This window comes from Typopeltis vanoorti, chromosome 12 (assembly GCF_054136105.1).
Source record: "Typopeltis vanoorti isolate ZY-2024b chromosome 12, IOZ_Tvanoo_1.0, whole genome shotgun sequence".
Classification (NCBI taxonomy): domain Eukaryota; kingdom Metazoa; phylum Arthropoda; class Arachnida; order Uropygi; family Thelyphonidae; genus Typopeltis; species Typopeltis vanoorti.
The window spans coordinates 98,834,187-98,860,962 of record NC_143560.1 but is presented as its reverse complement, the minus strand read 5'-3'; the positions used below and the strand labels follow the sequence as shown (position 1 = coordinate 98,860,962).

General features: G+C 36.3%; 1 protein-coding gene across 5 annotated transcripts in view; it reads left to right on the top strand.

The window, feature by feature from the left end:
• LOC150101049 (phosphatase and actin regulator 2-like) overlaps positions 1-26,776 on the top strand; it is a 305,287-nt gene that overhangs the window by 79,996 nt on the left and 198,515 nt on the right. For all 5 annotated transcript variants that reach the window (XM_090401166.1, XM_090401167.1, XM_090401168.1 and 2 more), the window contains one exon: positions 24,308-24,481. In XM_090401166.1, the coding sequence (XP_090257292.1) occupies positions 24,308-24,481 (174 nt within the window). The remainder of the gene's footprint in view (positions 1-24,307; positions 24,482-26,776) is intronic.

The following is a 26,776-nucleotide window of genomic DNA, read 5'->3' as shown; positions in this document are numbered from 1 at the left end:
CTTTAATTTTTACTGCTTTTAAAAGTTGGTTTATATTGTGTTAGCAACTTATGAAATACACTTTCAGCAAAGAGTAAACAATAAACAAAATTTTGTTTTCCTTGTACAGGGGGTCCTTGACCTATGTCGTCCTCGACATGCGTCGTTTCGACTTTACGGCAGTAATCTCATAAATAATTTAAAAAATAAATTTCAACTTGAAGTAGCGCGACGTAAAATTCAAAAGTCGTGGGCGAACTTGTTTGTGATTGCGGTGTTTGTTTGGGAGAGGTGGCATCGCTTGGGTCCCAGCATACACTCTTTGGGTACCGTGTGCTTTGTTTACATCCGCTCTCTCACTTTTGTGTTTTTTTGTGACTTTTTACCCTTCAGTATGGCTCCCAGACGCAAGGCAGTCTTCCGATGGCAGTGTGTTGAAGAAAAGGAAAGTCATTACATTAGAAGTGAAATTAGACATTATTAAAAGGGCAAAAAAAGGGAGAAACGCCAACGAACATCGGCCACGCGTTGAACTTAAGTCGTACCACATCCTTGAACATGTGAAAGGATTGGCGCCCATGAAATCGATGGTGATTATAAAAAAAATGTAGTAGGCTCATGATTGAGTTGGAAAGGCTTCTTGTTCTTTGGCTGGAAGACCAGCATCAATGCCGTATCCCAATTAGCCTCATGTTAATTCAAGAAAAGGCAAAAAGATTGTTTGAGGCATTGAAAAGTGAAAGGGGGGGAACGAGTGCAGGTGAAGAGTTCAATGCTAGTAAAGGTTGGTTTATGCGGTTTAAGGCTTGGGACAATTTACATAACCTTAAGGTGCAAGGTGAAGCTGCTAGTGGTGATGATAAAGCAGCTGGTGAGTTTCCTGAGGGGGTTGGCTGAGATAATAAGGGAGGAGAGGTCTACAGTGCTCAACAAGTGTTTAATGTGGATGAGACAGGCCTATTTGGAAACGTATGCCTAATCGTACCTATAGAAGGCAGCACCAGGTGCTGCCTTCTATAGGTACGATTTTACATAAAGCTGGTAAGGAGAGACTGACTTTGCTTCTTGGGGCTAATGCTGTCAGTGACTTAAAACTTAAGCCCTTGTTGGTCTATCAGGCTGAAAATCCAAGGGCACTAAAGGGCATTTGGAAGGGTCAACTGCCTGTCATCTGGAGGCCCAATAAGAAGGCATGGGTGATACTTCAAATCTTCGAGGACTGGTTTACCAACCATTTTGTGCCAGAAGTTCAGAGGTACTGTACAGCCAAGGGTCTGTACAGCTAAGGCATTGTTAGTGCTAGACAATGCCCCTGGTCACTCTACCCACTTGGATGACTTTCACCCAAGTGGGTAGGGTAACCAGGTGGTTAAGGTGGTTTACCTTCCACGAAACACCACAGCCCTTTTGCAGCCTATGGACCAGGGTGTTATTGCTTCCTTTAAGGCCTACTACTGCTGCAGGACATTTGCTATGGCTTTCAGGGCAACTGAAAAAGACAGGAACTTAACCCAACCCTCAAAGACTTTTGGAAATCATATAGCATTTATAATGCCATACAAAACATTGAGCATGCTTGGGATGAAGTGAAGCAGACAAATTTGAATGGTGTGTGGGAAAAACTGTCCCCAATTTGTGAATGATTTCCATGGCTATGAGGAGACAGTTGAGGGCAACAACCTTCTCTTGTCACAGAGAAGGTTGTTGCCCTGGGGAAGCAGATGAATTTGGAAGTGGAGGCTGAAGATGTCGCAGAGCTTCTGGCATCTCATGGGGAGGAGTTGTCAGCAGAAGACCTCATTCAGTTAGAGAAGCAGCTGATTGAGGAGGAGGAAACGGTTCCAACCCTTGAACCCAGGAGATTCACCACCAAGAGCTTGGCAGAAGGTTTTGCCCTCATTGAGGATGGGCTGGCCAAGTTTGAGGCTGAGGATCCCAACACTGCTAGGTACAAAAGTTTTTCCCGAGGGGTTATGGATTGCCTGCAGTGTTATGCGGAGATATACAAGGAGAAGAGGATGGTATCATTCCAGACTAGCCTGGAACGTTTTTTCACAAAGGTAGAGAGGCCTGCAGCAGGTGCTGGTACCTCAACTGTCTCTTCAACCACAGGATAAAAGGTAAAGAATTGTTTTCATTTTTTTTTTTTTTTTAATCACCTGTACAGAATGTACAGTTTCATTTGTCATTTTGGGGATTGTTCTCATTTTTATGTTTGTTTTTTTATTACAGTTTCATTTTTGTCATTTTTCTGTACCTATACAGTAATTATGTTCTCCCTTTCATTTTTCTATGGCCTAGTTCTGTTTCTTGATATATACGTTTTGACTTTAGGGTGTTTTAGGTTAGGTAAGTAACTTAGGCTATGGTAATTCCGACTTGCATCGAAAATATCCTTGCGTAGGAACGGATCTCCGACGTAACTTGAGGACCTCCTGTATATAGCTTTTTTTTTTTTTTTTTTTTGCTATTCATTCATCTATATAAATAGACTTTTTTGTTTGGTTCTCACCAAATATGCAAATTAAGTTTGTGCATCCTCTTTACCATGTTCTTTCCACACTAGACTATTGTTAAATCGGTATAAACAAAAAAAGGTGTGTGTGTGTGCATTTTCGTTCACTTGCATGCAGGTTGTGTTTTTAAAAATGATGTACTAAAGATATAAAGCTAAATCCTGCATTCAAATGGTTCATAGAAAGGTTTGCTGTGTTTTTTTTAATTTAGCAGATATTTTTTATTATAATCTTGTTGTCATGCTATTACAGTAATGCCTAGTTGAAATGTTATAAACTATAACTTCTTCATTCACAGAGATTGTAATGGACTTTATTTAGCAAGTTTTGTTCTTTTATTCTTCTGAATTGTTAGGTATGCAGCCAACAAGGCCATCGCCAGATTAGATCGTGCCTTGAGACAAACAATTAAATATGGCCCCTGATGGATTATAAGACAAAAATATAAGAAAATCTCTAATTGCTATTTTTTTTTTTTTTTTTTACAAGAGAAACATTAATGCAAAACAATTACATAATAATATGAAATGTTTGCTCTATGGAGATATTGTGCAATAAAACTGTTTATAAGCTCTTTTAAATTTAAATTATAAGCTATGTCTGCCTCTATCGATATAGTTGCTAGACCAACCAATCTTTTTTGGGTCATTGCTGTTCACAAATAATTTTTAATGAGTTTGGAAAAACTTTTTTCCGCGCTTGCCATGCTAACAGGAATTGTTAGCGTAGTGAAGCACCTATATGGCTGAACAAGCTCCCTTATTATGCTGTGCTGTGAGGCAAGCTGCCGCTCTGCTACACCCTGCTGACAGTATGGTGTGCAGCTATTTGAATTAAAAGGATTTGATGAGTTTGTGTGTTAGATCATGTTTTATGTTGCAGATACCAGTTTCTGTTTAGTCTGCCTTACATTTTTTCTTAATTTTGTTACTTCCATAGTGCAGCCAGTAGTGATGGTACTCATGGCTGGAAAAACCCAAGTTCTTTCTGTGATAATGTGAGAGGAACATTTAGAAGGGCTCTTCAGCTAAATCTAGTCACAAAGGCAATGGGATTTTGCAAATAGCTGGAGAATGCAATGCAATTTATAAACTGTAAACACTGCTCACGGAACCATCAATATCAATTCTAACTAGTTGTGTTGACAGCTTAATTGCATATTTCTGGTCACTCAGTAGCATCTTAGTATCTGTTCCCTACTACAAAATCATCTCTGCTCTGATGCTAGCATGTACAGTATATTAAGCAGCATATCATATTCTGAATTCTCAATAGTATCTGTCACAGCTGAACTTAACTATATATATTCTGCACCTTGTTATGCTGATGATTACAACTCCAACATATTTAATTCTTCATAGAGATTAATGCTGTTGCTGTTCCTCATATCTAGGATATTTCAGAAAAATAACAAGGCTTTAAAGATTTTTTTTTTTTTTTGTTTCAAATCCTATATCAAATTGGCTTCCCTCATCTCTTCTGAAAAGACCATCACTTTCCCTCTCTCAGTTCCAGGTGTACATAAAAGGTCTTATACCTTCATGTGGGCCTGCTATAGACAGACTGGAAGATCTTCCAACATTTTTTCTAGAGGAGCATAAATACATCAGCAACAACAGTTATGGAATGTCAGGTCTATCAGACCATATCACTGACACCATTCACTGGATCAAATGAAAAAAAAAACAACTTTCATTGTAGAAGCAGAAACATGACACTTTTTGTTTTGAATTGGCTACTATTCTTTAAACCAACTTAAACTGCCCTGGTGGGAACGCTTGGATGATCCATTGAGGGTGCCCTTCCTAGGAAGGTATAACAATTTCCACTTTATTTTTATCTCGTATGTTGATGTTTATTGGTAATGTATTGTACCCTTGATGTCTCTGACAGGGATGTAACACTGTAATCATTAAACCATTGTTTTAATTCTTATGTGTGCTCTTCATTCCATTTAATTTTGTTGACAGCTTAATTGTGTATTGGTCACTCAGTAGCATCTTAGTATCTGTTCCCTACTACAAAATCATCTCTGCTCTGATGATACTAGCATGTACAGTATATTAAGCAGCGCAAGTTATATATATTGAGTTCTTAATTGAGTGACCAGATATTAAAGATTCAGTGGATGCATGTAATTGACTTTCATGTGAATATGCTTTCAAAAGGTCAATTTTTGCAAACGAGTAACTAAGAAGACCAAAACAGATGATCTTTCTAAATAGTAAGCCATGAGATTATTCATGAATGGGGATCAAGAAAAGGAAGGGTAGTTATTAACATGAAAAAATACCAAGAAATTTCTCAAATAGATTGCTTTTTCAGTTGGGGGGGGGGGAAGAGAGAGAGATTAGAAATTCATCAATGCAACATTTGTGTGTGGTCCTTTCTTGAAAGTTACTAGTCTTGAAGTAAAATCCTTTAGTCATTAGAAAGAGACCCTGATAAAGTAAAAAGAAGCAGCAGAGCAGGAAATGACTCCCTGAAAAGTTGGAAAAACTCCTTGAAAAACTTTCTGAAAATTTTTGTGGGAAAATTTAGAGACCGAGCTAATAGTAATGTTACTGAATTTCTGTTATGGATATAGACTGGTCATTATTACTATACTACAACTTAGATGGGTATAAATTCATATGGGAAGAATGCATGAAAAGCAAGTGACAAGGCTTATTGATTGCATTATATCAATGTTTGTCATCTGTTTAAGAGGAAGATATTGTCCTCTTTAAAATGTCTCATTAAAAATTAAATAAGTACTTCTACAAATTCAGTATAAAATCAATAATTAAAGAACTCCTGAAGATGGCATAAAAATATGAACCTTAACATTAACTTATGAATTATCTGTTTGTATAAAGCAACTGGGATGTTGACAATCTGGTTTTTATTTGTAGCTTATGTTTTGTACACACATTTTTATGTTTATGGAGACACTAAGCACAGCTTGTGTAATAAATATTTAATGATCCTAATGATATTTTAATACTTACATTGGCATTATCTTTTAAGGTACATATAAATGACTTTATTCCATAACCAACATGCTAATTTTGGCCTCTCCCCATTAGTGTAGTTGCAGTGGACAAATTATAAGCTTGTAATTTAGAACAGATATACATACAAATGAAATGGCTGAAGAATGTTATTGCATTCTTCAGCCATTTCAGAGCAGTTATTCTAACCTAACCAGGCCAGCAACATTTGTGAAAAGATATCATTGAGGTAGAAGGTTAAATATCCTTTCATCTTCTACCTCATGAATATCTTTTTTCACTACTATTGTTGTCCAGAGTGCTAATCATCAACCCGATGGCTGCTAGTGTGTTATGGCACACCTTCAAGTATAACACCTCCTGAAAATTCCTCCATCAGATCCAGAGGTCAATAACATGATTCCTCTGGAACAAATACAACTGGACAACCTACTTAGTGCTCTGTAAGCTACTCAGCAAGGAAGGCTAGGGCCTGGTCTCTCTTGAAAACAAAATCACCTCCTTTAGGATTATGGCCAACCTTTTCTATTTTCTATTAGCTGGGAAGGTATAAGAACTATAGGAGATCTAACCCAGAAAGAAACAGGAGTGGAAAAAACCTACCAAAGTTTACTGCTGAAGACCACCAAAGCAATAGATCAATATCAACAAGTTCAAACGGCCATTACGAATGCCTTTTCCAGACATTAATACACCACAAGGAATTCAAATTTCAGCCAGAAATTTTCCATCAACCATTTCTCAAATCTTGTCCTTTGAAACCTCTTTTCTGCTTCTGTCTGTTAATTTCAAGAAAGTATACCACCATCTAACTTCAGTATATCCTGACTCACCTGCATATCTACAGATGCCACTTAGTTTTTGATGGGGGATCTTTCCTAAAGGACAAAATGTACCAGTCCAGATGGATGAATGCAGACATGCAGTGGAGGTTGTAGCACATTTTACTGACCTCCATAAATTCCAAGTTAGAGCCTTGCATCTTTCTGTCTGTTCTGTAACAGCTCAGGTACCTTGAAGCACCCCTACCTGACTTGTCCTCTAAATAAAGGGATCATCATATACACACCGGACACTGCCCCTGGACCTGTAATCACCCGCACAGCCAGAAGACTGCTGGTACCTACTAACAATGCAGAGAAAATACAGAATATGCAACTTTATTTTCATTGTAGTGAAAGCTGTCATATAAGTTTTTACCTAACTAACACAAGAGAAAACCAAAATCTCCCAGTTACTGAATCCAAGCAACATCTCATGTGCAGCCTACAAGGAGCTGAACAGTTAGCTGCTACTGGAATATTACCCCCAAGAGCAGGGAACTTTAAACCAATTCAGTGCAGACTGAATCCAAATGCTACCCTTAAGTTGACTGGAGGAAATGACTTGCGTCTCCTTGTGTAGAAGAAAAAACAATTTTTTTTTCCCAATCCACTTTTAAAGTGTACTATCTTTTCTCTAATAATATGAAAATGTCTTACCTTTCTGACTTTTGCCTTTTGCTTATGTTTTTATTTTTATGGTTTTATGTAACCTGTATCTAAAGTGCAAATATTTTGTTGTTTTGAGCTAATTAAATGTTTAATGAATTAATGCTTAATGATGAATTTCCTCGCCTAGCGTGATACCACTTTCTTGTTTATTGGTGAAGCAGTGTTCTCACTTAACTTCTATATCAGGTTTTCCAAATTGTGCATTTCATGAATGGAAGTCACTCAAAATACAGCTACATAACAGTACATAAGAAGTCACTTTTCACTAATTTCATCCCAACACTAATGACTTTGATCTTCATCAGAAAGAGTAAATAAATATGGACATGCATGTAATAGAATTGTTAAGTCGTGATATGGTGAAAATTTAGTTGAATAAATTTATGTGGAACATAATAGCTTGCTGTTTAATTTCATAGCTGTATATGAAACAGTGATCAAATAAATTTTAATATATAATAATAAATATATAATTAGACAAGTTAGCCGCTCTCATACAGAGGTAGCAGGGCATTTTCTCTTGCAAACTCATTTTTCTTGCTGCATGTATAGCAGATCATCTAGGCAACATGCTAAATAGACATAAAATTATTATGTACTGGTTTATAGATGGTGTAGAGAAAAAAAGTGCATTGCATTTTGCATAGCATAGAGTAGTCTCAGATACCATGATGGACTTCGTCCTCATGGTGTGTCTGAGGACAGTGTTATGTAATAATCATAACAGCATATGAATCAGAGTTGAGTTGGAAATAAAATACCTGATCAACAACATATGAAATTGCAGATAAGAGTGATATCACCATGCTCTGAACAGAATATAATGGAAATTTGTGGGTGGAAGCTTGGGGAGAAAGGGAACTAGGTCTATAAACATACTCATCTCCATCTTGTATTTCTCTACTTGTAGCTAGATTTATAGGTCACAAGTGCTTCTGTAATGGAGAATGTTAGTGGTCGGATCCACCATTTAGGAAGTTAAGTACTAATTGGAGCATTTTGAGTGTCACCCACCACTACTCTTTACTTTGAGATGAGTGAACCCACCCTTTGCTTTGATGTCATCAATTGCCAAAACTGTTTTAAAAAAAGATCCCTGGCCACTCTAAGGGAACTTAAACTAGCATATTTTACCCACTTTGGGAAATTCAAAGTGATTCATATCACACTCACTGAAAAACTATTGTTAAGGACATTCATGTTTCATAAACATGTTAGAGATTATAAGCTCGTGGCATTACATCTGACACTGTTCTCCATGTATAACATAATCTTCCATCCTAAATTTTATACTCAGTACTCTTGTTCTGCTCCTTAAATTTTCACTCCAGTATTGAGAGTACCTTCATTATGAATTTTAAATTAAACAGGCAGAACACACAACCAGAAGACTCAACAATACAAGTGTGTGAGCTACTCACCTGAAACATAGTTTCACAGTCAAAAATACATTAAGGTCCTAATATAATTTTAAAATGAAATATACAGTATAATTACTTAAAAAAAAAAAAAAAAAAACAAGCTATTCAGATGGCACAATATATATGGAGAACTATTTCTCATAAGAGAGGACTTCAACTTTCTCTGTATAAAGAGAGAACTACTTCTGTCACAGACCTTAGTCTTATTCCAAAGAACTATTCAGTGAAGATGGCATGGAATTGAACATAATTAAGATGTTCATCAGAATGAATAGTCAGAGATCTGCCAGTTTGGCTGAAGTAATCCACTACGGCAGGGAATTTTGATAAACACCATTGTAAGCCAAAAGCAGAAATTTATTGTTTGCAGAGACTGAAAATGTGAATTTTGTTAGTAGAGGAAATGGACACCGAAGAACAACAGATCTAAACAATTTGGCCTGTTCTTTCAGAAATACCTGTAATATGAAACTATTGCATGCACTTTGAACAAAGGCTATTAGATAGCATCTCTTTTAAGCTATCCATGTGATACAGATATGTTGGTGACATATTTTTGCAGTTGAGCCAAGTTTCCTTTCAGAACTTCAAGATTTCATGATGAAGATTAAGAGTTCACCATAGAGTTCATTCTTGAAGTAGAAAAAGATCATCATATCGTCTTTTCTTGACTCATTTCTTCATCAATAGGTGGTGGTAGTCTATACTTCTCCCTTTTTTAGAAGTTAGTAATAAGTTATGTTTTGGTAATGATTTTTCAATTTGCATTTGTTTTCTGATTACTGGGAAAATATTCTCAGTCTTTTAGCACTAAATCCTGTTTACTTAACTGCAAACTCAGGTTCAGACTAATTGTAGCATGTGCTCAAGAAAAAAAGAGGATAATATCCCAATTTTGAGAATGCCAAATCTCTTACTGAGCTTAACATCATAGCAGCAGGTGCACACAGTTCAGTTAGTTTCCCAAAGTTATGTTTTCCTCAAATTCACATAGAAAAAGGTACAAGAAAAAAGTCATACTATGTTATCATTGACGTGATATTTTTATGCTAGTTTAGGATACAAGCATATACAGGAGATTTGAAATTAAAAGTGGTCATCATTGTTTTATGTAGGATAAAATTGAATATCATTGAAAAGAAAAATTATGTAAGAAAGTTTAAAAAAGAATTAAGTTGTTGCTTTTACAGGAGAATTGTAGATGGCAACTATACAAATATTATATAAAAAAAACAAGAGTTTGAAAACAAGAACCAAACCTTGGAATGTCAGTGGCAAATACTGAAGAAAACATAATTTCAGCTAGGAAGGCAGGTTTTGAATTTGTCTGCAAGAATAGAAAAATTAGCACTACATGATTGCAAGAAGTTAGAGGTAAAAGCCCTGTAAAAGAAAAAAAAGCATATCAAAAGTTCCTGTCAAATAAATTGGCAAATACTGGATTGAGAGAATAATGCAAAAGATCTAAGCTGTGCTTAAAAGTAGCTAAACAAATCTCAAATCTAAAGAAGGTGGCAAAATGTTCTAGAAGCTGTTGAAAAAACGTTTTTAGAAATGGAAGAAAAGTACAGTAAAAGGAATCCGATGATTGTGAAATGAGAAAGAAGGATATTCTGGATATTGGAATTAGTTACTTTGAAAGACTGTTAATGAAACAAGCAATGATAGACACAGCACAGTGGCAAAACATTAAAAAGAAATGCAAGCAGGAGTACATATGAAAATATGTATACTTTTATGTGTGTGTGTATATAAAATGTTCAATCATAGGAATATAACAAGGATTTTTACTTAAGTATTGTAGATTTGGAAATGTATATGACAGGGTGCTTAAGAGAAAATACTTTTCAGAATACTACAATTATATGGGATAAATAGACCATCATATAGAGCAAGCAATACATAGTATACATTTTAGGTATAAGTCAAGTAGTTGGAATTGAAGTATAGGAAGGCAGCGGCTTGATGTAAAATCAGGTGTAAGACAAGGGTACACATTATCTCCACTCCTATTAATCATATGTATCAATCACATTATGAAAGAAAGTGACATTAAACTTGATAATCATAATCAGAGATATCAACTTTTTTGGCTTTCTGCATATGTCGTAACAAATTTAGCAAGAAAATGAGCAATAAAACTACCAAAATAGGCAAGAGTGGAAAATTTCAGTTGCCTTCTCAATAGGAAACCCATAGAACAAGTAAAATATTTTGGCTATTTTGGCACAATTTTTAGTGAAGTCAGCAAATTAAATACAGAAAGAGACATGGAATAAATGAAGGCTGGTATGGTGGCAAGTTGAATAAATTTATATGGAACAAGGGAACAATTAATGTCACTACTACAAAACAAGTAGTAGAATCGTTTGAACAAAGATAAGTTTTATTTTTTATCATATTTTCTAAAAAAAAAAAAAAAAAAAAATTGTATGCATTTTGTCAACATTTTTTTTATTAGCAATACTAAGGCTAAATGCTTAAAAATTATCAAGATTATTAGCAAGTATTATCAAGATTATTGCCCACACATACATACCACACTCTCAACATGTCTGGTTGCTCAAGTCATTGAGCAACCAGACATGTTGAGAGTGTGGTATGTATGTATGTGTGGGCAAATGTAGTAGATGAGTTTGAGAGATTGAAAAAGAGAAGTGAGGCTGTAGAAAATGTGATATTTTAATCGACTGTGGTGATTAAATGAAGTTGAGAATGGGAAACGAAGAATATTAGATGAAAGACTAAAGTTAGTGACAGGCAGAAGACAAAATTGTATTACAAGGGTTAATGAGAGAATAGGCATGCAGAGAATGTGAATGTGGAAATGATTAGGGGGAAGGAGAAGCAATAGCAGGCAAGATTTCAGGAACAGAAGTAAGTTTGACTGATTAGAACAAAAGTCGTCATGATTGTGAGATAGGAAGAAAGTGTGACTGACAGCACAAACAGAAGCGAATGCTAGTATGAAAGGGAGCATGATTTCTGGAATAGAATTGAAGGATGAAATTATTAAGGTGAGAAATGAGATGATTCATTGTGTCTGTGTATGGTGGATACTAATGGAGGAGTGCAAAAGAATAAAATGAAAGATAGTAGGGAAAAAGAAGTGGAAAATGATTCAAAACAAGGTCTGTTGGAGGGAGGATGATTTGATTGAGTATAAGGAGAATGTGAGAATAGATATCAGGTTGATAATTGAGGATAGTGAAAGACAACAGTGTTGTAGAAAGAATAGTTGGTATATTGCCCAGACATGAAAATAATGAGCTGAGGTAGAGATAATGAATGGTATATCAGCAGAAATGTGTGAAGAGAAGGGCATGCAGTTTATGAATGTGTGGGATGAGTTAGAGGGAAGAATGGAACTTTATAAGAGTGCTGGACTGCATTTCAATGGTTTTGGTATGAATCATCTAGAAAGGCTGCTGCTGGAAGGACGTGCGATAAGTGATGCAAAGGTATCAGCAGAAGTCAGAGGTGATGTAAATAAGTGGAAAAGTGGACCAGGTGAGACCAAAGCAGTTGTGAATAGAAAAAAGTTGTGTAAGAGATGAGAACAGGAATGCTCAGAAGCAGGGAGACAGTATAAGGAGAGTGGATTTTGAAAGTAGTAACGAATGCACATAAGGGGATAGTCAGCATAAGAATGGGATGGCCTGAGATGTATGGGCAGTACTTGAGTCTATAGAGATGTATTTGACAAAGGGTAAAAGTGAGTGGACAGAAGCAGGTGAGAACTCGCAATGAATGGGGTGGCATGGATGGGACTGATTCTAGACCAAGAAATGAATTTCCGTGTCTTATTCAAATGCCAGGAGAAACAGAAATAAGAAGGATGCAATTATTGCATTAATCGACTTTATTTGCCCACAAATATTGGAATATGTGAGACATGAATTAAAGATGCCAAAAAATTTTGTTTTTATTTTAATCTTTTATCCAAGTGTAAGCAAAAACAGTTTGCACGTGACATGCCTACTTTTACATGGAGATAAATGACATCATATTAATTGCTATAGTATCCCATAATGCAAAGCACATCCTTTCAGGTATGTATAATGTTATGCATTATAGGAAGGGCAACTACCCAAACTGGTTTCAACCTTTATTGAGGTGTCATTAATGGGAGCCAGAAGAGATCCCAAAGTAGAAGTAATGCAGAAATTATATATTTCTGCATTACCAGTAGTGAAAAGGTGTAACACCGTACTATTAAAATACTCTGGATTAGAGATAGTTGTTGAAAGTTTTATCACTTGTAAATAATCAGATGCCAAAAAAGTATTTTCTTGTTTAATCCTTTAGATTAAGATAAAGGATTAAACAAAATATAATTTCTTGGCATCTCTACTTTAATTTACAACCAAGTGAAACATGGTTAGACGAGAATGATAAAAATGGAAGGGGGTATGATGTTTTTCATGAGGATAGGAAGTGATGCTGATGATCATAGTGAGGGATTTATGTCCACTTAAGAGTTGAGATACAGGGGAGAAAATAGTGGCAGTGGTGTGAAGTAGTATAGTGTAAGGTGGAGGTTGATGGAAAGAGATATTTAGTTGGGTGTTCTATAGACTGGGTAATGTTGAGGGTGGAGACAAAGAAATAAATATAGACAAGTTGGTTTAGTGAGCAAGAGAATGATGATCATTAAGGGTGATTTTAATTATGGTAACATTGATTGGAATGAAGAGATAGCATCGGAGAATAAGGAAAATAAATTTCTTGAGTTCTTAAGGGACAATATCTAAGGGAGGAAAAGAATCTTAGATTTGGTCATATCATTAGTCAAAGGGTAAATGCTGTGAATGGAGTGTCTGATCCTTCTTCATTTAGTGAGAGCAACCATGAAGTGATCACTGGTTCTTGCCAATGATATGAGAACTTCTGTGAAGAAGGGATATATGTGAAACTACAGGGCCAGTGAGTATGAAAAGTTCAGGAGACAGCAAGGAGCGATAGCACAGAAAGAGGTGTTGAGTGAAAAGGAGATAGATGTTGCTTGGACATTAATCAAGAGCTATGCAACAGCAGCAATGTTTGAATGTATTCCAAATGTGAAAAGGCTCAACTAAAGAGGGTAGAATTAAAATGGATTAAGTATGAAATCTGGAAGAAGGCACTGTGGAGGCAACACAAGAATGTTGTTAATGATCATTTGCATGAGATTACAAAGAGCAGGCCAGGAAGGTGACTTGGTGATAAAAACAGCAAAGGTGCAGTATGAGCTGAAATTAGCCAATCAAGCCAAGAAAAATCTTAGTGTGTTCTTTTGATATATGGTAAGTACAAGAAAGAGTGACTGTGGCAGTATGTTTGTTTATAACAATAGTAGATTGCTGTAACTGATAGGATGTAGTTGAAGTATTCACTGAGTTTATCAGGGTATTTCATCCTCATGAAGGCGATGCATCATAAGAAGCTGGAGTGTAGAATGTATGGTTCAGGAAGGATTGATAGTAAGTGGGTATTTGAGGAATTTTGAGGAAAGTAAATTTGATGTTAATGAGGCAGTAGGACTTGACAATATATCACTGCATGTTTGGTGGGAATGCTCAAGGCCAGTGTTTCTCCACCTGTGGACCACAGGTGGCCTGCAACGATGGGACAGGTGATCCACAGGCAGACTTAAATTAATTAAATAAATATATTTTTTTAATTATCCAAACAAAACAAATTAAAATTGAATAAGTAAAAATTATTGAAATCAAATGGTTACTTAAAAAACCAACAAATAGCGTCAGAATGTTCCAAGGCAGAGGCAATAAAACTATATCGTTGTTCACTTCAGCCCTCTTTTATTATTTGTCATTCTGCCGCTAAATTTGTATCGGCAAAATGACGAATTATAAAAGAGGGGGTGAACAACAATATAGTTTTATTGCCATAGACAGTATGGCAAAATTTCTTAAACGCCAAAAAAGTGTCACCTCGGGCTGATCCCCCCCCCCCCCCCCAGCTACACCTCTGTAACTTAGTGGTCTGTAGAATTGTTTTAGGCATTTTACTGGTCCTTGGGCTTAGAAAGCTTGAGAAATGCTGCTCTAGGCAATTAATGGCACCCTTGGTATACCTGTTTAACATGTTTTGCAACAGGATTAGTCCCAAAGGATTGGGAAAAATCATTTCACTTCACAATGGGAGCCAGAGGCGTGGGGGTGATAAGACAGGCTTCAAATTATGTGCCAGTCAGTGTGTCTGGAGTTAAGGTGTTGGAGAGGTTGCTGTGAACTAAGATTTAGAATTGGGTTGATAAAAGCAGTATGTTCTATGAGAGTTAACATGGGTTTGTTAGGGAGGTCATATTTTATCAAGTTGTTTATGTATTACAGTGGCATAAATACTAAATAAGAGAGATGCACATACAGTGGTATACATGGATTTTTCGAAGGTCTTTGATAGATTGCCATATGACAAGCTGGTATCTAAATTGAAATGGATGGAATTGGATAGGTAATTGGCTGTCAGTTAGGTATATTGGTGGGTTATATATGGGGAGTGGTATCCCAAAAGAGGAAGGTCACTAGCAGAGTACTACAGGATCTGTCTTGGGACCATTTTTGTTTTATTTGTATATTAATAATATTAGAACAGGCTTAACTTGAGATTGGCAGTTGTTTACCAATAATCTAAAGGACTGCTATAGACTGAGCGGGAAAATGAGTGGAGATGTTAGTTTAATGTTGCAAAGTGCAAGGTCTTGAAATTTAGTAAGCAAGGTTGAGATGTAGAGTTGCATAGTTAATGGAGAAATTTTGACAGAAGTAGAAGTAATGGTAGACAGAGACTTGAAGTTCAAGCCCCATTGCTAAAATTGTAAGCATGCCACTACAAGTTATGACAATGGTGAGCAGCACCTTGAGATGCAGAAGCAAAGAGGTTAATGTTCCCTTGTATAAGGCCTTGATCAGGTTGCATATGGACTACTGTGTGCAGATATCAATGTTTGATTTTCAAGGGGATGTGAATATATTAGAGAGGGTTCAGAGAAAGCAGATAAAGTTGGTATCAGTTCTGTGGAATGTGCAACATGAAGACATATTGAGGGAATGCAATTTGTGGAGCTTCATGAATAGGAGAGGAGATATGATTGAGATGTATAAGTTGGTGAGGGGATTGTTACCAGATTAATGTGGAGGAGATTTTTTCAAAGTAAAGGAAGAAAAAGAGTAGAACAAGAGGTCATCCCTTGAAGCTGTATAAGAGGGATGCGAGCAAAGGTGTGAAGGGCAGGTTCTTTGCATGGAGAGTGGTTGGTAATTAGAGAATTTCACTGCCTGAAAGTGTGTTATTGCAGGAACTGAATGGGTTTAAGGCATGGTTAGATGATCTCCTTGTATAAGAGTGTGATCCTCCCACAATGAGTTTTGGTTGCACAGAAATCTGCTTGAACTTTATAGTTCAACATAAACACTTTTTTGACAGAGAATTCCAAATGTTTAGCAACTTCCCAGAACAAGACTGTTGCATGGTCATCCTCCTCTAGTTGGAAGCAGTGTCTGTCTTGGTTATGCTATTACAGTTCAATTATTATCTTCTAATGCTATTACATTTCAACACTCTCAAACCCCCTGGTCCCCTCTGTGTTGTTTCCGATAATTATCCTTTAGCAACTGTATAAATTCCACTTCCACCTTTCCTCCCTCCAATTTATGTCCCCATAGTTAGTCTCTCACAATAATTGTTCAGCCTGTATGCATTGTGCTAATCTAATACATGGCATCTGCACCTTCTTGTGGACAATATAACTTCTAATTTTGTTGGTTGTAGTTCTTCATCTATCATCAGCAATACTCACCTCCTGTGCGATTCCCTCTGTCCTCACTGAAAATACAATGCCCTTTATTTTCTGTCATCCAAGTCTCACACTGATGCTTATAATTTTTGCCCCAGTCAAGCTGAACAAAAACTCCCTCTCCCTTATTCCTGATACTTCTGTCATTTGTGTACCCACAATTACCCTTGTGTAATGTTATTACCAACCTATTTGAATTGGAATTTGTTAAATCACATTCAGCATTGCATAATAATCTGTACACACTCATTTATCACAGGAGTGGCCAGACGCATGCTTGATTGCATCCCACCTCCAATATCTGGGTTTTGCACTTTCAACATTCACTAAACATGAGTCTCTTGACTCCATGGAGGTCTTTTAATAATAATAAACAAATAAACTTTCTCCAAACATCTACCAGAACCATTTAAATGTAGCCCGTTAGGCATATATACACCCTCTGTCCAAAAAGAAACAGAGCTTTTCGAAAATAGAAGAAACTAGTGGCGCCACCTGTTGTATCTTTTTGTTGTCGAAAGAAGCAACCTTCATTAGGGTTGTGTCAACTGTTTGACATTTGTTTCATTACAAGCTGAGTTATAGTGCCAAGAGTGACAGTGTGTTTTCACGAACGGTCGGTCGTCATGATATTCATGCCGTACGCGCTGAATTCTCACTATCAATTGCTTCAAAACTTAGAGATAAAACTCACCATTGACTGTTTGGCCAGGCAGAATTAATTCTTTGTGGATAATGCCTTTGTAATCGTAGAAACAAATCAGCATTCTTTACTTTTGACTTCTCCAAGCAACTTTTTTTCGGATGCCTCTCTTCTGGTGGTCTCCCCCTCAGCACTCTGGCGCTTTGTTTCGGTCTCATACTCAAAAAACCACGTTTCATCATCAGTAACGATCGTTTCAAGGAAGTTTGAGTCCTTACGAGCGGTTTTAATGAGATCCTTGCAGTGTTCAATTCGATACATTTTTTGGTCGTCTTCTGGAAAACAAATCGCGAATTCAATTTACGAAGGCCAAAACTCTTGGTCAAAATGTTGTGCACAGTTGATTTTGGAATCCCCACTTCATCTTTAATCAATCTCATGGACGATTTCGGGTTTTCTTTGATGAAATCATGCACTTTTTGGATGTTAACTTCGCTCAGTTCAGTTTTTGGACGGCCCGGCTTTTCGTTGTACTCGAGCGTCTCGCAACCACTTTGAAATTGCTTAAACTACTCGTAAACTTGAGTATGGGATATGCAATCATCACCATACACTTTTTGAAGCATTTGATGCATTTCGGTAAAACGTTTACCAAGTTTAACACCGAAATCAATCGCAGCTCTCTGTTTGAAATTCATTTTTCCACTGTTTGTCAAAACACACAGTCACTCTTGGCAATATAACTCAGCTTGTAATGAAACAAATGTCATAAACAGTTGACACAACCCTAATGAAGGTTGCCTCTTTTGACAACAAAAAGATACAACAGGTGGCGCCACTAGTTTCTTCTATTTTCGAAAAGTTCTGTTTATTTTTGGACAGAGTGTAAATCCTTTCGTCCATCAAATTCACTCCATACATCAATAAACTGCACAATCTTCTCATTGACTCATTAGCAATTGTGGCCCTTCTCAGTTCTGTCCTATCATACCGAGGCAACAGAATCATGATTTTTACTTCTTTACTCTTCATTTTTGCTTCTTTCAACAACTCGCATATCTTCTCTCATTGCATAATTCTTTCCTTTCAAATCATTTGTTCCTACCATAACAATCATCTGTTTCAAATTTCCCTTCTGCAAACTAACTCCTTCACTAACATCCTTGATTTTTGCATCTGGGAAACATGCTTTTGTCACTTGCTCATTAAGTATACCTATTTTCATCGAATCTCCATACAATACCCTCACTTTATTTCCAGTTTCTCACACCTCATACTTTCCGTATTCACTTTTTCTTTGATTCTTTTGCCTGCTGTACCAAATGACAATTTCTCCAGTCCCTCTAGCTTCTGTTTTTATCTTGTGAAGGATGCAATGCAAGCATGCTATTTCATTCTTTACTGTCATTTTATCACCCACCTTAATTTCAGCTACATCTTTCATTCTCTTATTCTGTGTGCTATCATTCACTAGTTCTGCATTCCTCAGAACACTTTTACTATCTTTCCTTTCATAATTGTCACTTCATTTTTCTGCTTTTCACACGACTTGTATTTCTTGCACTTTCAAAACATTTATGACAAATTCTCTCTCCATTCTCGCTTTTGTACCACAGCCAGTTTACTCTTGACACCGAATACATAGAACATGTGCTACATTGTACAAAATTCCTCATTCCAAACTTGGTGAATAAGGATGCCTTGACCATCATTTTCCTTGTACAGAAAATTAGCCTTTCCACTTTCCTTGTACTTTCCTTTTTCCTTTCTTTGCTAATATTTCCCTCCTGACTTTTAAGATGTGAAAGAAGACCAAGATCTAGGTGAATTGATGCAGTGAGATGGTACACCAGAAGACTGATATAAGATCTAACAGTGTTTGGTTATCGACAAGTGTTAGACTACTGTTGAGGAAATTGTTGGAAATATTGGTGAACTGTGAAGTGATATCAGAGCCTAACCTAAATGGATACTAAACTTATGGAATAGTATCATGTAGTATTCTCATATTATCCTGTACACCTCATGTTAAAGGCTTAATGGAGTGAGACAGCATTAAGAAAGGGTAAAAATAATGTTTAACTCTTTTAATGTTTTGTCTTTCACCCATATGAGACTTGTAATATGCACACACACAACACAAATCTAAGTGAAACATGTGGATGAAAGACTAGTTATAATTAGGTGGGGTGCCCTCTGTTGGCATTGTAGAATGTAAACTGGGATCTCGAAATATTAGTATTTCCTGTATTTTGTGAAGTTTAATGTTACTATATTTATTCAAATTAGGCTGATTTCTGATAACCACTGCCAATCCCAAAAACAATCTCTTTTCTAAATTTACTGTGATGGAGCATGGTGGTCCTTTTCCAATCAATTTTGAGCTGTAGCCAAAGCATGGTCTGCAAGGCCCAATTGACCATAGTCATGACTGCAGATGTATTTCTGTGTTCTTTCATGCAGATGTTGGCTGATCTGTCCATAGTAAGCCAACTTGCGGGAACAGGGCACTTTATATATTTCAGGCACTGAGAGAGGAGGGAGCTGATCTTTAGTACAATTATCAATGGATAAGGGTAGAAAGTTTTTTGTGGAGCTTGAGAGTCATGCAGAGATTGCATTTCTTTAAGATTCTGGCTATTTTTACTGAAGTGCCTTGGATACAAGGGATAATGATAGCATTACTAAAATCTTTCTGAAGAGAATATCAAGGACTGTGGGAAGGATTGATTATTTTTTTTGAACTATTAGATAAGAAAGTCTGGTGTATATGATTAAGTTCTGATGTAAGAGAGGACTCATTCGAACAAAGGTTATCAACTCTATCGGTTAGTGTTTTAATGATACCATATTGTTGAGGAGGGGGGTGGTGATGGGAAAGTTTGTGAATGTATCTGCTTGTGTGAGTGGGCTTCCTGCATACTGAAAAGAACTTGCCATTGGCTAAGTGTGTTACCAAGGTGTCTAGAAAGGCAAAGCTATTATTAGTTTGCTTTTCCATAGTAAACTGGATTCTGGAGTGAGGACTATTGAGATGAGAGAGGAATTCTGATATGTGGAAAACATATCCTTCACATACCAAAATGTTATTAATGCCTGGAGTATTAAGGATTTTAAAATTCAGTTTGATAGATTTGTTGTCGTTTGAATGAACCTCGAATGATGAGTCTGTTGACTTCATGGAGAGTGTAATAATAATCATACAGAAGGTTTGAGAGGGGCTGAGTCAAGAACTTGTTTTTTTTTTTCAAAAATATTCCATTAAAAATTGGCAGGGGGGGTGTGTGAGAGGGGAGAACCCATGGATATCCTCTATCTGTTTATAAATTTTAAATTTTGTGCTTCCAAGAGAAATATCCAGAATGGATAGCAGAAGAAAACAGATCAGTGATATCAGGAGGAAAAACTTTTTATAAGTGGTAATGTGTCATTTAAGGGAATATTGGTGAACAGTAAAGTGATATCAGAGCCTAACCTAAATATCATCATCATCATCATCAAATTCCTGCCATTTACCCTCAAGGGGTGTACAGGATATGATAGTACTACATGAAAAAAATTACATCATTTTTAATTTCCTATCTACAATTTTCCTCCAAATCAGTCTGTTACTTGTCAAGACTCCAACATTATCAGATCTTATATTTCTATCGTCTAAAGCATTTTGTACCGTATCAATCCACCTATATCTTGGTCTTCCTCTGGGTCGTTTTGCTGCCAACCTGGCAGAGAACACTTGTTTTGCTAATCTTTCCTCGCCCATTCTGTTTAAGTGACCATACCACCTGAGATTAGCTCTGCTAACGCATTCCTGGATGCTGACAATGTCAAGTTCTTTCCTAATATCCTCGTTTTTAATATGATATTGCCATTGATGCCATCTGTTCATGCCTATAATCTTTCTCAGGACTCTCATATCCATGGTCTCTAGTCTTTGGTCAAGTGTTTTACTTCTGACCCAGCTCTCAGATCCATAAGTTAAAACTGGTTTGAACACTGTCTTGTACACAGCTAATTTAGTGTTCCGACTGATTTCTCTCTTATTCCATATGAATTTATTCAATTGACTTCCCACCATACCAGCTTTGCTGATTCTGTTGTCTATTTCTATATTTAATTTACCATCTTCAGTAAAAATCGTGCCTAAATAGCTGAAATGTTTTACTTGTTCCACAGGTTCTCCATTCACAACACAGTTGACATTTTCAATGATTCTGCCTATTTTCATTGTCTTTGTCTTTTTATTGCTGACCTTCATGCCATATCTATTACAACAGCTATTCAATTTAGTCAGAGAATCTTGCAGACTTGTAGCAGATTTATTTAGAAGTATAACATCATCCGCATAAAGCAAAGAGCTGACATTAACATCTCCAATTTTGATATCAGGTTTAATACCACTTTCCTTCATAATGTGATCCATATAGATAATGAATAACAGAGGGGATAATGTACATCCTTGTCTCACACCAGATTTAACATTAAACCATCTTCCTGTACTTCCTTCAATTCTAACTGCTGACTTACAACTCAAATAAAGACTAAGTATTGCTTGATATAATGCCCCATTGACACCATATAACTGAAGCGTATTGAATAGCTTCTCTCTTGGCACCTTGTCATATGCCTTTTCCAGATCGACAAAACTTAAATACATATCTTTGTTATATTCCCATGCTTTCTCGACTATTTGTCGTACAGTGAAGATCTGATCTTGACAGCCTCTATTTGGCCTGAATCCAGCTTGTTCTTCACCAAGCCTTTCTTCCACAATTCTTCTCAATCGTTTCTCAAGTATACTTGCATAGATCTTGCCAGGAACACTCAGTAGGGAAATACCTCTGTAATTCTCACATGCAGTTTTATTTCCCTTTTTATATATGGGTACTATGAGAGCTCTACTCCAATCAACGGGAATTCGTCCCTCTGTCCAGGCTTTCTGAACTATGCAGTGCAGCCACTGTAAGACTCTTATACCACCATACTTCAGCATTTCTGGTCGAATATCATCTACTCCTGCTGCCTTTCCACATTTCAAGCCTTTGATGGCTTTTTCTACTTCTAGTATGGATATGTATTCCTGACTGCATGCCTGGTCAGTGTTTTTTACCACTGTGCTGTCATCACTGCTTGTTTCATTTAGCAGTTTTTCAAAGTAATTACTCCATACTTCAAGGATATCTTTTTCTTCCGTTTTCATTTCACCTTTATCATCTCTAATTCCTTTTACAGCACTCTTTCCTTTATTCTTAAACTTCTTCAACAACCTCCAGAATATTTTGCCACCTTCTTGATATTTATTTTCTATATTCTTGCCAAAGTCCTCCCATGACTTTTGTTTAGCTAGTTTTACACAGTGTTTAGCATTCTTGCATTTGTCTCTATATTCTCTAAGAGCACAAGCTGACTTATTTGACAGGAACTTTTGGTATGCTTTCTTCTTTTCCTTCACTGCCTCTTTAACTTCCTGTGTCCACCAGGGAGTTCTGATTTTTTTATCCTTACAGATAACCTCACCACATGCCTCTCTGGCAGAATCAATCAATGTTTTCTTCAGAGTTTGCCACTGAATCTCCAAGGTTTGATTCCTGTTCTCAAACTCTTTCATTTTTTCTTCAATAATCTTTGTGTATTTTAGTCTATAGTTCACATCTGAGAGCTGCTCAACTTTTATTCGCTTTAAAACTTTCTTACATGTTATTCTTTTCAATATGAAATTCAATTTTATCCTGCTCAAGACTAAATAGTGATCACTTCCAATTTCAAATCCTCTGTACACTCTAGTGTCCTGCACCAGGGAGAAAACATCACTATCAGCAATAACATAGTCAATGAGACTTTTCTTATTCCTAGCCTCTTCTCTCCATGTGAATTTGTGCACATTTTTATGTTGGAACATGGTGTTAGTAATAACCAGTCCATGTCCTGAGCAGAAATCCAATAGATATTTGCCATTATTATTAGCTTTGCTCTTTTCTCCAAATTTTCCCAAAATATTTTTGTATGTCTCACAATCATTTCCTACTCTGCTATTTAGATCTCCAACAAGGACCAACTTTTCATTTTTCATTGTGTCAGTTGCTTTTTCTAAAGCCTCAAAAAATTCCTCCACTTCTACCTTAGCAGAACCTTCTGTGGGACCATAGGCACAAATAAGTCTCATTGTCCAGTTCCCCATTCTCATATTTGCCCACATTACTCTACTTGAGACTGACTGCCATTCAAGAAGATTAGCCTCGTATTTTGTGTTGAATACTATGGCTACTCCTTCTTTTCCTTGATTGTCATTGCCTGAATATAACATTTTGTATTTATTGCTCAGAAAGATCTCACCAGTTTTGGTCTTTTTTGTTTCAGTCACCCCTATTATGTCGATCTGGTACTTATCTAATTCCTCAGCTAGCTCCATTTCTTTGCCATTCAGGCTTCTTACGTTGATAGTACCGATCTTTAACTCTGGTGATGTTGAGTTGGGGTTTATTTTCAGATTTGTTCCAGTAGCTGACTTTTCGCTGTTCGCCCTGGTTCCCTGGCGAAAACAACGGGGGCCTTGTTTAACCGGGCGACGCCCCAGCCGGCATGAAATTTTGTCATGTTGTACCATCATTCTATATTTTGGTTTAACCAATAAGAATACAATTTGGTCGGCTAAATCCCAGATTGCCAGCCCATCCTCGTCCGTTCAGTATCCAAGTAGATACCCAACAGGGTGCACCACGAGAAGGTGAGGATTGGACATTAGGTCAGAATCCCTGGTCGGTTCTCCGCATTCCTTTAAAGGCTATGTGGAGGTCTCCTCTCAGTTATACAGCTTTGACCCTTAAGCACTTATTTAATGTTAAATTCTCAATAGAAGTTTTAAAATGGATAAAGAATTTTTATGATCAGTGAGGGTGGGGACTGTTTTGCTAATTTATAGCATGGGGAATCTGTGTGTGTGTTGTGGGGGGAAAACAAGAACTCGAGTTTGGTTTTTTTTTTTTTTTTTTTTTTTTTTTTTGTAATTTCAGAAGGCCATGAAGAAACCTTTTTTTAACAGACTAACCGTTTTTGGTCTGAAATTTGGTGGGATCATAATTAAAAGTCTGTAGGTGAAGTAGTCTATGAGAATGTCATTTTTCTATTGTATTCACTGGTATTAAGAATAACAATGACACTCTCTTTATCTTGCTAACTCAGTGCCCTCAATATTATTAACTATGCAAATATAGCAATATAGTTATCACCCTTGATTCTCTATACCAATAGTGGTTGAAATTTTTAGCATTAAGCTTAAGGCATTGAATAGCAGGCATCTAATATTCATTGATCTGTCATGGCAACTCATTCATAGTTTGTTTGTTTATTGTTTGTAAATTACTTTATTTGGAAAATTATACAGTTAACCATAAAAATCATAAACATTATGGATATTAGTTTTATAATATATTTTAAATAAATTTTATTTATTATTTTTTTTTCTAGGAAGAAAATCCCCTAACAGTATGAGAACTTGTTCATTGAGTTCCAGTTCAAGGAACACTTCACCACCCTCAATGGAGGGTAAGCATAGTAGATTAGCAGCTTTGGGCAGATTATTCAAGCCATGGAAATGGAAGAGAAAGAAGAAAAGTGATAAATTTGAACAAACATCAAGAAGTAAGTATTCTTTAAATTTCTCTTAATAAAACCACATACATTCAATGATATAATTGTATTTTAATTTTAACTTTAAAAAAGATTCTTCTTAGTCATACTTTTATGATTCCATAGTAATTCAAACAAAATGCAGAGCATTATTCTAATCATCTTGGTTGAGTAGACAATGTCTATTTTTCCTACAGACTATAATAAATTTAGTTTAATCCTTTATCCAAGTGTGAGCAAACAAAGTTTGTGCCTGAAAGTATCTTCAGGACTGGGGTAAGGTGGTACAACACCGGGCAACTCTTTGCAAAGGTGGAGCAAGCTCACAACACTCCTATCTCAGTATCTCCCATAATGCAAAACACATCGCCTTGCGGATATGTATAATGTTATGCATTAAGGGAAGGGGCCACTACCCAGACTAGTTTCGACCTTTATCGAGGTCTCTTCAGTGGGAGCCAGGCCCTAGTAGATAAACTTTCAACATTTTCAATGCTGTAAATATCTACCACAGATATCTATCACAGATAGGCTCTAGGGTGTTTGTTAAAAGTCTGTGGTAGATTTTGTTTCCATGGTATGATACCACTATTTTGCTTGTGAGAAGTTTGAAATGGCTTGAAATTGTTCCATGTTTGATCTCTGAAGCAGGGATAACTAGATTATCTAACTTTTTAGCCCACCCCAATACTAAATGTGGGAGAAGCTTAGTCTTTCATAGGTGGGATTCACATGAAATTAAGGTTTTGAAAGTAATCTTTCTGTTCCAGAATTTTGATGATATTCTATTAATCATTTGTCTCTGGGCTCTTCAGTGTTTCCACATCACAATGGAAATCATGTGACCAAATTGGCACACAGTATTCTCTCTCTTTGTCAACTATTCTGCAGTGCAGAATAGTTGACAAAGCATTACTAACTGAAAATATTCATTGTTCATATGGATAAGTCTTGTATTATTTATATTATATCTGGTAAGTTCCATGGAGTCAGCAATCTTGTAAGAGGTCTCACTCAACCAGCAACATAATGTATCATTGAATTTTGCCCACTCACATAGCATTCACAGCACATATCAGTAGTGAATTCTACCACTCTGTGTAAGAAATCTACTTTGCACTTTCTAATTCATTTTCACTTTATGCAACTCCAGGAATGGCTTCTCATTCTTTCCTCCACCATATGTAATCTTTCTTCCACCTTAATCATGTAAAATCTCTTCATGAACTTAAATGTTTCTTTTATATCACCTCTTCTTTTGCCTATCCATTAGACTCTGCAAATTTCATTTCCTCAACTTTTTCCACTAACCAACTTTCCAGAGTCCTGATGTTGTCTTAGTCACTTGTCTCTTCAGTTTCCACATTTCACAATAGAAATTGGATAATGAAATCTACATGCTTAGACCCCACATGGTTTGATGAAGGCCTTGTACAGCTATTGCAGCTGCTTCCTTGTTTGTATGTTAATGTGCTTAGCAGCATTGCCGCAGTCTTTGAAATAGTTAGTGTGGCTTGTAACCATTAATCCTTTGTGAAACATCAACCTCAGTTCCTGAATTTAATCCAACTTGTGGAATATAGTTCCACCATTATAGTACACAGAGCTCTACACCTCTGAACTCCAAAGTGCAGCATCTTGCCATTATTATTAAAATGGCAACCCCATCAATGCTGAGTCTGTTTAAATCTTTTTAAAGGGATTTGATTTGTTATCAGCATTACTCCTTATAATTCTTCCAAACTTTGCATCATCAAGAAGTAGTTGAATATGATACACCTTTTGAAATTGAAAAATTGAAAATGATACACCTGTTAACCCTTTGTCATATAGCATTAAATTGTGGAACCTTGTGGAGGTCTTGTATTATCTTCCCTTAACATGTTGGACTGTGATCCATAATAACCAAGTAACATCTTATAAACCTAATTAATATTTAATTCAGTTTTTTTTTTTTTTTCTTTTTTCCTCCCTGCCTTTCTTAAATCTCCCTCATCCCCTGATTTCATCTGTCAAATTCTATACAGTGTATCCAAAACAAATTTTTTATTAAAAAAAAATCATCCATAATATATATATATATATATATATATATATAACTTTGCTGAGTTATCCAAAGTAGGGAAACTTAAGAGCAAAAACAATGTAACTGGGTAAATATACTGGACTTTTACATTCATTCCTTTTTACATCATCATAATTATCAAAAATCTAGCACCAGTATATTGAGCATACTCTTTTTGCTCTACAAATGCTGCTCTCCTAAGAAATAATCACATCAAGTACATTTCCTTATGGACTTATGTG